General features: G+C 53.6%; 1 protein-coding gene across 24 annotated transcripts in view; it reads left to right on the forward strand.

The window, feature by feature from the left end:
• The window catches only part of DENND2B (DENN domain containing 2B), a 186,972-nt gene that overhangs the window by 160,299 nt on the left and 14,277 nt on the right, over window positions 1–12,396 (forward strand). For all 24 annotated transcript variants that reach the window (XM_070073709.1, XM_051824064.2, XM_051824107.2 and 21 more), the window contains 7 exons: window positions 3,983–4,128; window positions 5,672–5,887; window positions 6,765–6,861; window positions 7,474–7,518; window positions 8,415–8,599; window positions 9,931–10,040; window positions 10,256–10,325. In XM_070073709.1, coding sequence (XP_069929810.1) covers window positions 3,983–4,128; window positions 5,672–5,887; window positions 6,765–6,861; window positions 7,474–7,518; window positions 8,415–8,599; window positions 9,931–10,040; window positions 10,256–10,325 — 869 coding nt within the window. The remainder of the gene's footprint in view (window positions 1–3,982; window positions 4,129–5,671; window positions 5,888–6,764; window positions 6,862–7,473; window positions 7,519–8,414; window positions 8,600–9,930; window positions 10,041–10,255; window positions 10,326–12,396) is intronic.

Raw genomic sequence — 12,396 nt, forward strand, 5'->3', positions numbered from 1 at the left:
CAGGACAGCAAGCAGCTGATTGGAACTAGAGTCCCAGGGAGGGAAGCTGCAGACCCTAGGCCCTAGCCATGGGTGTGGCCCAGGAAGCTGGGACTCCTTTGGAGAAATTCTCAGCACTCTCTCTCGCTCTCTCGCTCTCTCTCTCTTTCCTTCCCTAACTGGTTCTTCCAGTTGTGGGGTAGGGATGGGGGGGGGGGGTGAGAGGGTGTTGCTGTGTGGTTACCAGCAGTGATGGGGAGGAGTGGGGGCAGGGCCCAGTGGGAGGATCCCAGGCTGTTTGGGCCCTGACATGCCTCACAGAAGAGTGCAAAGCTGACATTCTTGGTGATGCCCTTGCCCCTTATCTCATCAGCAAAGCTGGGAAAGGTTGAGACCTCTGGCTTCCCCTGCTGGGCTGGATGAGATGGCCAGGCCTCCTGGGAAGAGGCTGTGGGACAGACTATTCTGAGGAAGCTGTGTGGTCAGGAATTCAGGTGAAAGTCTTACAGTCTGCCAAGCTTCCTGTCTCCCCTCCATGCCCCTGCTAAACTGTCACTGTGCTTCTCCACTTGGCTCCAGCTTGTTCAGCCTTCTTGGAGCTCTGTTCCCCAATAGGCGATTCTGAGTCCGGTTGCCAGCTTTCCTCTCTCCCCACTCTGAGCCATTGCTTTGGTGTTCATTTCCTCCAGCAGGTTTTATTTAGTGGCTCTAGGACTCAGAATCTGCTTGGCCTCTACACATCCTCACCCCATGGGCACCCTTACTGCCTGGAGAGGTATCTGAGAGACAGCTCCATAGGGTGGTCAGGAATGGCCTCGGAAGCTGGGGGTGGGGTGGGTGGAATAGGTCTGTGAGGGTCCAGGCTGGGGCTGACGCCAGCATCAGTTCCTGGAGGAGTGATTAATGGCTTGGTTACATCAGAGAGGTGTTAAATATTGCTGGAGAAAGAAGAGGCTGGCATTAGGTCTGAATAGGAGGAGCTGGCACTTGAGACCCTCCTGAAATCGGGTTCCTTGAGGGAGGCAAGACTGGCCTTGGGAACATGGTATTTCCAGCTGTTTTGCTCCCGGGTGGTCACTGATAGACAGCAAAGCTGGACATTTCTGTCTTCTCTGGGCCTCAGTGTCCTGCATCTTTTTCCTGGAGCTGTAGATTTTGTATTAGTATTTAAAAATTCTGATTCTGGGGCTGGCACTGTGGCCTGAAGCGCCAGCAGGCGCCAGTTCAAGACCCGGCTGCTCCACTTCCTATTCAGCTCTCTGCTATGGCCTGGGAAAGCAGTAGAAGATGACCCCCCAAGTCCTTGGGCCCCTGCACCGGCACGGGAGACCGGGAAGAAGCTCCTGACTCCTGGCTTCGGATTAGTGCAGCTCCGGCAGTTGCGGTCATTTGGGGAGTGAACCAATGGATGGAAGACTTTTCTCTTTCTCTCTCTCTCTCTCTCTCTCTGTCTCTGTCTCTGTCTCTGTCTCTCTGCCTCTCATCTCTGACTTTCAAATAAATAAGTAAATCTTTAAAAAAAAAAAAAAAAGAAACAAACTCTGATTCTGGGAAATGAAGGAAGGAGCAAGAAGAAGGGACAGAGAGAAGGGTAGAAGAACAAAGGGTTATCCTTGGCACTCATGTCAGAGTGCTCAGAGCTGTTAGGGAGTTTGGAAATATCTATCGAAAGCAGTGGTTGCTAGTAGGAGGCAATGCCTGCCTGCCTTTTTCCTTCTTTCTGTCCTTTCTGCCTCCTTCCTGTCCTTGGATCTGTCCCGAAGGGGGCACTTGTCAGTGTCTGCAGACATGTGTGGTTGTTACAGCTGAGGAAATGCTAATGTCAGCTAGCATGTTGGGTGGACAAGACAGTCCACCACAGCAAGCATTATCTGAGCCCAAATGTCCAAAGTTTGGAGAAACCCTGATCTAGAGGGATTGAGAACGGTCTTCCCGCGGGGTTGTGGAACGATGACAAGGACTCTGGCTGGTCTTGCAGCCCAAAGCTGTTCAGATTTGATGCTCCTAGAATAAATGTTCTCCCTACTGCGAGCTGAATGCTGCGGCTCTAGTCCTGCTTTCCAAGATTGAGAAGACAGTCACAGCCTTCTCCCGTTCTTAATCTCCCTCTCCACCTCACCCCTGCAGGATGTGTGTTGGCGAGGAGCCAAGAAGGAGGGAATCCATCAGTTCCTCCCTGAGTGCCCTGCAGTGGGGTGGGCCGGAGAAAACCTGCAGGGGGTGCCAGGTTTCATCCTTGGCTTCTTAAGGCAGGGCCTGCAATGCAGACCAGTCATTTTAATAGCATGACTGTTAGAGGAAAGTCTGCTGCATTGCTGGGGACTCTGCTTGGTGTTGGGAATCACTTAATCCAGCCCCAAATCCTTTCCCAACCCAACTTTGACTCATACGTTTACAGAGATCTGTATGGCCCCCACTGCAGTCTATCTGGCTGGGACTGATCCCTCCCTCTGTGAAGGCATTTCCTAAATTCATCGTGGTTTTCTATGGCAGTAGTAAGATGCCGTAATTTGGGGGAACCTCATCTTAGGAAATTGAGGAATCTGGAAGCATACAGGGATTAGCTTTTCTTCAGCACCCTATCTAGGAAAGCTGACACTCTGAGCAGCCTTGTTTATTCTCCAGCCCTACAGCTTGCTATTCTGCCTGCTCCCTGAGGAGTGGGATCTAAACGCCCCTGGGTTGCAGGGCACAGCCAGGTCTCTGTAGGCCGCTGTGGGGCTCAGTGATCACGCACAACCTGAGTTCTGCCGCTGAAGGGAGAGAGGCTACCTGCCTGCCTCTCTTGCCAGCTTTGCTCACCTCAGCAGAGCCTCATTCTGTCACTGGTACCCAGGTCCCAAGTCCGGAACAGCGATGCTGGAACTGGGGGAAGGATATGGAAAAACAAGGGCGAGGGAAGCAGAGGGCTCTGTTCACTCAGGGTCCCCAGTGGGCCTCGTCGCCACCTTGGTTCTGCTGCCAGGGCTGATCCAGGACTGGACTGGCTCATGGTTGGCTGTGTTTTAGAGAAGTCTAGGTATATGGTAGAGGGGAAAGGGCAGGAGGGTATAGCCTGTGGGAGGGATGTCCCTCAAAATCTTCCTGCTCTGTGAGGGCAAGCATGGTGTGGTGGACTTTTCTGAGGTTTTCTGGTGGTGCCAATGCAGTGCCCACTGCCAGGAATTTTAGGAGAGCAGGAACTCTCCCCACCCCCGCTCCTTGGCCCAGACTCCTTCCAAGCCTTTCACACCTCCGTGTGTCACAGCAGGAGAGTTTATTCTAAAAGGGGAGTTGGGATGGTTCTCTGGTTGCTGAGTTCAGCTGCAGCTGAAATAGACTGACACTGTAGCCAGATTCATTGAACAAGTAGTTACTGAGCACAAGCTACTTGCTAAGCACTGTTCTGGTTCCGGGGTTGCCTGAACAGGACAAAATCTCTGCCCTAAAGGACATATTGAACAGTGACACAGGTGACAGGGAGGCCTAGTCAAGCCCTGTTCCCTAGAGGTCTTTGAATTCCTGCCTGCCTACCTTCAGAAGTGGGACCCCACTGAGAGCCCACAGAGAGCTGGAAGAGGGCCAGCCGTGTGACCTCTGAACACCGTTCCTGCCTTGAGCTCCCTGTCTCTGGGGCGTCAGCAGCAGAGGGACTGGAGCCAAGTAAAGGCTCCCGGGGTCGGCTTTGTCCTCCCGCTGGGCACAGGCAGGGGTGGCTGAGCCAGTCTTGTGCAATCCCTGAATTTATAAAGCAGAGGCCAGACAAGGCTGAGCTGAGCTCAACTGGAGGTGGGGGCGCTCAGCTCCTGGACTTGGAGCCAGGAGTCGTTTGTAGCCTTCCCACTGCAGACGGGCAGCTGCATGACTCATGAGCTGCAGGGGCCAGGCAGAAGCCATTCTCTTTGGTTCAGAAGAATTCTGCTTGTTTATTTGTGTGCGTGTGTGCGTGTGTGTGTGTATGCACACGCGCCCTTGTGTTTCCTTCTTCCTTTCTCCCCCTTCTCTAACTCTTCCTCCTCTGCAGGAGATCTGCCCAAGGAGAATCCGTATGAGGATGTGGACTTAAAGAGCCGAAGAGCCCGAAAATCCCAGCAGCTGTCTGAGAACTCGCTGGACTCTTTGCACAGGATGTGGAGTCCTCAGGACAGGAAGTACAATCCACCCACACAGGTAATGCAGTCCTGACGTGGGCCGCTTGGGTCCGCATGAGGGCCTTGTCGGGGCCTGTGTGCTCAGACGTAGGCCCAGCTTCCACTCTGGCTTTCTCCCTCACCAGGTGGCAGACGAGGCCACCTCAGGAAAGAGCTGTGGACTCAGGGACTTCTGCTATGTGGACAGTCGAGACGTGCTCTTAGGGGCATCCTGTTCCATCTGCTTGTGCTCCTACCTGAGCTCTGAGCTGTACAGCTAAGCCAGGAGCCCCTGTACCTCCTGTCTCATTACTGCTTCTCCCCCTCTGTGAGCAGCAGGAAGACAGGGCTCTGGTTGGTATTCTGCAACTCAGAAATTATCTCAGCGTCAGCAGTTGGCGACTGGCTGTAGGCCCCAAGCCAGATTTGGAGAACCAAACAGGTGTCTCCAACACCTGGAGCCACTGTTCTGTGAGGGCGTCTGAATCTGTGGGATATGGACTGAGCCAGGCAGAATAAAAGGAAATGTCAGAGAAGGCTTGGGGATTTCAGTTCATTCTGGTTTTGTCCAGTGTGACAGGAGGCAGAAGGAAGTAATTCTAATTTTCCGTGTGGATGAGGGCCTTGGATAGTTTATTACAATGGTCAGAATATATGAAAATTATTTCTGATGCCTTTGGAATACTGTGATGGCTTTTATAAAAGATTTACCCTTTGTTAGAATTGAAACAGGCGGGGTCTTCCTCTCTCGGACAACCCCCCTCCTGACTCTGCAGCAGGAGGTTTCTGACTTAAACAAATCTTGATTTGCTCATACAAAAAATTTTAAAAAATGAAAGACTTTAAATAGGCTTTCCTTGAAAGTGTATCCACCAGACTGAGGGGTGGAAAGAGGATATTGGGGGCTGGGAAGGAAGCAGGATTTGCTGCCGAGTGAGGTGAGGCATTTGCAGATCCAGACAGTGTGTGGGCATCTGCAGGGATTGCCTGCCTGCCCAGCAGTGAGCGGGACCCACCACAAGTAGAGTCATGGGAGACAGAAAATGGTTGAGGGCTGGGGCTGGGGACAGCCCAGGACCTCGTGGTCAGGGGGCCATTTGAGTATGGGCCTGCCCTGCCCAGTATCTGCTTTGCCAAGAGCGCAGAGTCCTTGTGCTCTCCCTGGAAGAAGTGAGCCAGGCCAGGCTGCCTGGATCACCCAGACAAGCAGGCTGGCAGGTGAGTGATGGCCTCCGCTAGCCAGAATCTTTTAGGACAGCTCCACTGTCCGGGCTCAGGACTCCTTGTCTCAGAGTTGAGGAGGAGCCCTCAGAATTCCTGCTCGCCTTTGGTCTCCACTCAGGTGAGAGCACAGGTTCTAAGCCTCTGCTGTCTCTCTTTCTGGCATAAGTAGCTTCTTTTTTGGAGAAGCCCTGATTAACAGCTCAGGTCTTAAAAGAGGAAACCGTGGTCAGTGGGGATCCAGGGCAGGATGTGAGGGTGCCAGGGATTGCCAGCCCATGGTTGTGTCCGAGTCCCAGCTGAGGGTTCTGGTGAAGGTATCCATGGCTAGCTCCTCTGTTGCATCCTCTTTCCCATGCCAGCTCTCCCTGAAACCCAGCAGCCAGTCCCTGCGCAGTGGGAACTGGTCAGAAAGGAAGAGCCACCGGCTGCCACGATTACCCAAGAGACACAGCCATGACGACATGCTGCTGCTGGCTCAGCTGAGCCTGCCGTCTTCACCCTCCAGCTTCAATGAGGACAGCCTCAGCACCACCAGCGAGCTACTGTCCAGCCGCCGCGCCCGCCGCATTCCCAAGGTAGCCTCCTAGAGGGAGCCCACAGGGACTGGGCAGGTGGGCAGTCAGCCAGCCAGCTTGCTCTTCCGGCCCCTTCCTTCCATCCCCCGCTAATCTGTGCTCTTCCTCAATTCCTTTTGAGTGAAGTGGAGGTCCATGCACTGGCCTCTTTTTCATCTGGTTAATTCCCTTTTCTTATCAATAAAGATGCATCAACTCACTGTTGGTACTTAGACATTAGAGGAAGGAGGAAGGACTGGCGGAGACTCCTTGTTAGCATGTGCAGTGTATAAATGTTGGAGTCTTTGTGCACACACACACGTCCAGGCTTTCAGGGAGCTAGGACTCAGCCATGCTCTTCCTTTCTGTGACTCCTAGAATCGAAGAGTTTCAGCAATGATTTGCACACGTGGGCAGCCAGGTCCAAGCCCCCAGCCCAAAGCAGCAGGATTTCGCCAAGTGGTATTTATAGCCTGCAAACAATGCTTGGGTATATTGGGAATTTAGCTTCTTCCTGTCAGGGCCCCAGGTTATGGGCCAGAGGGGAAAGGCTACAATCCTTGTTCCTGTTATTGCATCTGAGAAGCTCTTTGTCTCAGTTGGTTCAATGACTCCCGAGTCCCAGGAGCTCCCATCCTGTCTAGTTTGATCACAGTTCCTTCCTCTGGGGAGCTAAGTTTAGTGTCCTTGTCTTGGGGCAGGAGACAACTCCTAGGGGACCAGGCAGATGAAGGGCTACCAGGCATGGCAGACAGCTCAGTAGGAGGACCAGTGTTAGGCCCATTGGAGTGGGATGCAGAAAACTGGCACCAGTAAGTGAGGGAAAGGATGGGCAAATCTACCTAGCTGGAGCAGCCGGTGTCAGGGTTTCCTTACCCTCCCTACTTTTCTCACACAGCTTGTTCAGAGAATTAACTCCATCTACAGTGCCAAGAGGGGAAAGAAGAGGTTAAAAAAGCTCTCTATGTCCAGCATTGAGACAGCGTCGCTGAGAGGTAGGCCTTAATGCCTGACCTGGTTCAGGTGTCTAGGGCCCTGGAGCATTAGGAAAGGGGAGTGGCGTGCACCGGCCTCAGTCTCTGTTTCCGTGAGCCAGACCTAGGGTCCTTCTACCATCCAGGAGGGTGGAGCCGTTCCAGAAAATAGCCACACAGGAGGGAGGGCAAGAAGGGGAAGAAAGCTCTGGGATGAGTTCCTTCAGGCGTTAGGCGATGGGGCCTCGGGTAGGGAGGTGGGTGTGGAACTCTGCTTCTGGCGAAAGGAGAGGCCAGGCTTACTGAGCACAGTGGTCTGTTTCCCATTTCATATGCTGGCCTCCCAGAGGCAAGGCTCTTGTGTTCCAGGCCTGTAGGCCCCCCTGCTGGCTCAGCTCCCCACCAGATCAGGCCTGGATAAGGGTTTCTATATAGAGTAGCACCCACAGGCTGAGCTCTGAGGGATCCTGGCCCCAGCTCACTCAGCCCCTGCCCACAGATGCCTGAGCGTGGGCCCGTGGCAGCCCAGGCCGGGTACAGATCCGTCCCTTTGAGAAGAGTTGGGAGGGACACAGAGGACACAGGCTGTGGGCAGTGGCTCATCTGTGTGCACTCCTGCTGTTGCTTTTCCAGATGAGAATAGCGAGAGCGAGAGCGACTCTGACGACAGGTTCAAAGGTGAGGCCTGGCTCCCCAAGACCGTGCAACCCCTTCCCAGCTTTGGCTGCAGGGAGTCAGCCTGCCCTTCCGCTGTGTGTGCAGTTCCAGTGTGGAACAGCAACAGGCAAGGTACCAGGCCTACAGAACAGAGAGCTAGCTGTAGGGAAGTCCCTTCTTACAGATGTGTGAGCTCAGCCCTACAAAGTTAAACTCACCTGTCTCCCTTTGCCAAAGTGAAGGCAAGTGACCCTGGGAATTGGGTGCTCAGCTTGCTTGGCCAATGTAAACCTAGAGGGTCGGAGATGGGCTCAGATTAAAATCACCCATTCTGCAGACTGAGGAAACTGGTCCTGTGGAGGCCCTGAGGCCACCTGTCACCCATCCCTATAGAAGAGATGGCCCCCTCCCCGGAAAAGTTCTGCAGCCTTCACGTTCCGTGGGCTCCGGGCATGTGTCTGCCAGGAAGCCCTGTCTGGACCTTTCTGGATGATTAATGTGGGAGCTTGCTCCCTCCTCTACTGGTCCCTAGGCAAGTGGGCAAGTGGGCTTTGAACTGGGGGGCAGAGGGGAGGGGCCCAAGGTCAGGGACTCTGATAGGAGCCCTTGAATGAAGCTTTCACAGGTGTTCATATTATCTGGCTCTATTGGCACTGGGATAGGGTAGGTGCCAATGACTCATCCCTGGGCTTTCCTGCCCTGGGCAGTCCTTGTGGCCCTGGCTCAGCCCTCAGCAGCTCCAGAGGGCCAGGCTATTGGCGTCCTGGGTAAGGACCTGGCTGGGGGATGGGGTCACATGAGGTTCACATGCTTAGAGGTGATCCACAGAGAGAAGGCCATGGGTCAGGGTAGAGGGGGCTCATGTGAGTCCTGAGAGGGCCAGCCTGCTTGTCCCCTGATGTATGACCTGCCCCCAGCCCACACGCAGCGCCTGGTCCACATCCAGTCGATGCTGAAACGCGCGCCCAGCTATCGGACCCTGGAGCTGGAACTGCTTGAGTGGCAGGAACGGGAGCTCTTTGAGTACTTTGTGGTGGTGTCCCTCAGGAAGAAGCCATCGCGAAACACCTACCTCCCGGAGGTCTCCTACCAGTTTCCCAAGGTGAGGCCACCTCTCCCCACCCCACCCTCCCTCCTCTGCCAGGCCCCTCTGTCCCAGCTGCTCACCCACCTCCCATAGCCCTGAGCCTGCCTCCTCCCAGTGGAAGGGCAAATGGAATGGGAGGTGTAGGCCGGCGCTCTTTCTGAGGAGGAGGGCTTGAAAGCACCTGTTGGTGTGCTTCCCATAAAATCCAGGTTGTTTCCAAGGACTGTAGGGTCCAGGGGAAGGGCCCCAGCTACTTCTCCCATCTTCACCACTTTATTGAGATGGAAATCACAAACTCTACAGCTTGCCCACTTAACGTTTAAAATTCAGTGGTTTGTAGTATATTGGCACTGTAATCAATTTCACATTTTTATCATCCCTAAAATAAACCCAGTACCCGTGAGTAGTCACTCACCCTTTCTCCTACCTACCTTATCTTTCTTTCTTTCTTTTTATTTTTTATAAGGACTTATTTTATTTTTTGAAAGGCAGAGTTACAGAGGGAGGGACAGACAAAGAGGTCTTCCACCTGCTGGTTCACTCCCCAAATGGCTTCAGTGGCCAGTACTGGGCCAGGCTGAAACCAGGAGCCAGGAGCTTCTTCCGGGTCTCCCATGTGGGTGCAGGGGCCCAAGTACTTGGGCCATCTTCCACTGTTTTCCCAGGTGCATTAACAAAGAGCTGGATGGGAAGTAGAACAGCTGGGACTTGAACTGGAGACCATAAAGGATGCAGGCATTACAAGCAGCAGCTTAACCCTCTACTCCACAATGCCAGCCCCTACCTTATCTCTTAACAATCCTCCTGTGTTCATCACCAGCCAGCCTGGCCTTTCTCTCTCTCTCTCTGCCATTGCCTCTGCCTGGAGTGTTCTTTCTCGAGCTATTCATGGGGCTGCTGGCTCTTCCTTATTTGCATTCTCTGCTCAAGCAGTGCCTGTCTCGGGATGTCTTTCCTAATGCCTGAACGTAGCCCCTGTCCTGCCCAGTCCTCTCTGTCACATCAGCCTGTTCATTTCCGTTGTGGCCCCTGTGAAATGCTGTTGCTGTTTCCCCCACTCCTGACCAGAAGGAGCAGGGTCTGGGACCTTGTCTGCTTTGTTTGCTGCTGATACCTGCAGCGCACAGTCCAGTGTCAGATGCCATATCTAAGTGCTCAGTAGGCACTCATTGAATGAATGAGTGATGACTCCACTCACACTCAGACCTGCGTGAGAAGCAGGAGTGGGAAGGGTGGCTGAGAAGCATGGCGGGATGTATCTGGGGTTCCTGGGAGGAGACTGTACCTTTGCCCTAGGTTTCAGGTGATCTTTCGGTCACCCCTGCCCACGTTCCTCTTCTCTGCAGCTGGACCGACCCACCAAGCAGATGCGGGAGGCAGAGGAAAGGCTCAAAGCCATTCCCCAGTTTTGCTTCCCAGATGCCAAGGACTGGCTGCCTGTGTCCGAGTACAGCAGGTAAGATCTGGCCTGGCCTGGCTGGATGGAGGAAAGGGGCTTAGCCTTCAGACCTCCACAGTGGTGGGCAACTGAGTGGGGCCTACCCAAGTCCCAGCCCACTCTCCTACAGCAACCTGGTCTTCATCCGACCCCTGAGGTTACAGTTCCTATTCTTGGGACTGCTTCCCGGGTCCTCTGAGACCTCCCTGATTCCAGGCCTCTCCCTGTTCCAGTGAGACCTTTTCTTTCGTGCTAACCGGAGAAGACGGCAGCAGACGCTTTGGCTACTGCAGGCGCTTACTGGTGAGCAGTCCCATTGGGTCCTCGGGGCCAGACCAGGGGGTGTGTGTGTGTGCGCGCGCATGTGTGCACACCCTTCTGCAACGTCAACTTTTGTGAAATCCCATGTTCTCCCTGCGGCCATCCAGTGACCCTTCAGGTTGGCCCCCAGGATCCAAGAGTATTTCCAGTAAGAGGAAGGAGTGGATCAACTTCTACTGGGTTATCATATCTTTTTAACCTTTCTATACTTTTTCTTTTCATTCATCTTCTTTGGGATCATGGGCTCTGGCTGCAGGATCCTACCACCCCAGCAGTATGTATTTATGCACCAGATTGGCAGATGATCTTCCTCACCTCCATAGCTGGCCAGCCTGATCTGAGGAGGAGACCTGTCCTTGGTCTCACAAGGTTGGAGGCTGAGCAGGGACAGACAAGTACCTTCTCGGGGATTCTGGGAGAGACACCTTGAACTTAAGGGAAAGGGATTCAGTTTTGAATATAAAGCTATTTTGTGAGGAGAGAGTCCTTCTTCATCTCGCTTCCCTAGAAAATAGATGGAGGTCGAGTCCCAAAGCTGGGGGAGGGTGCAGCCCTGTTGCACTCTTCCCTGGAGGGCCCTGGCGCTGGTTGATGGTGTTTTAGGGCTTCCAGGTCCTAGTGCAAGAAGACCTCTCCAGACACCAGACTAGGGGTAGATAAGGAGAATCCTAGGCAGGTGTAATGTATGACAGGAACTCTAAAAGAAGGATTCTGAGTCACAGATTCATTCATTCAGGAACACAACTCCTGCTGAGGGTCAGGCCCCACGCTGAAGGCACATTAGGATGAGTTCACCACAGATCCCACCCTCAAGGAACTTCCGGTGGCCATGTGGAGGAGGTAGGACTTTGAGCAGAGAAGGGAAGGGTAGAGAGTAAACTCCTGTAAAAGGCCTATCATGTTTCAAGCAAGATGTTCAAGTGCATCTTTCCTTTATTTCTCACAGTAGCCCAAAGGGTTTTATTTTCCCCAATCTGTGAATCAGGGAATTGAGACTCAGAGGTGCAGTGACTTGCCCAAGGTCACACAACCGGTGAGGGACAGAGTCAGCACTGACTTCAAGTCCTTTATTACCAATAGCATAAACGCTGGTCCGAGCAGAAAGGAATATAGAATGCCCAGTCCATGCAGCCAAGGGAACGTGGAGCAGCCCCAGATGCCGATGGGGAGCAGAGCAGAGGCCAGTGTGCGTCGGGTCCCCGGGGCCTGCAGAGGAGCGCATTCCCAATGCTGCCTTCCCTGGGCAGCGATGGAGAGGAGCTGCTCCTTTGCAGTGGGCCTGCTGCCCCCAGGGAGGAGCGTGTTTGTCCTGGCGCTGTCAGAGAAGGCCTGGGCTGGGTCCCTGCCAAGGGGGCTGGCACTAGCTCGGCATTCCTGCAGATTGGACACAATGATTCTAACCCAAATCCCACATACTTGATTTAATCACTTGGGCTTTGGGAGAGGCGGGGGAGAGGGAAAGAGAGAGAAGTGCGTTTCAGGCCTAATATGGACAAAAACAGATTTCTGCCTTCTCTTTAGATTCGTGACGTGTGGCCAGCAGGTTTGGAGACTGAAATAGCCCCATCTGCATTTGCTTAGCAGCCTGCATGAGGGGCCAGCACCTGCTGCTCTGCTCGCTCCCCACTCAGCCTTGCTGGGCCTCTAGGCGCCCTCCTCCCCCCCGCCCCAGCCCCTTTGTGGAGAGAGTACTCCAGTGGATTCACCCAGCCTACACTTGAGGTCTCCAGGCCTCAGCAGCCCACTGTAGACAACACCTCCAGCTGCCCACGTTTTCCATCCTTTTTTCCCACTGTTCTGTACTCCGTAGCATCCCTCTGTCCTGTGTTTTTGTGTCCCTTTCCCTTCCTATCAGAGAGCAGCCTGCTTGGAGGCCAGACTGCAAAAGCAGAGGCCAAAACAGACTCCTGCCTCCATGACCATGGCTTCCAGATCCATGACCTCAGACAACAGCTTAGAATTTTTTAAACTCAGTTGCCTTGTCTGTAAGATGGGGATAATAATGTCTGTCATTCGGTTTTTTGTTTGGCTTTTTGTTTTTGTAAATTACCAA

Source organism: Oryctolagus cuniculus, chromosome 1 (genome assembly GCF_964237555.1).
Source record: "Oryctolagus cuniculus chromosome 1, mOryCun1.1, whole genome shotgun sequence".
In the NCBI taxonomy this organism is placed as follows: domain Eukaryota; kingdom Metazoa; phylum Chordata; class Mammalia; order Lagomorpha; family Leporidae; genus Oryctolagus; species Oryctolagus cuniculus.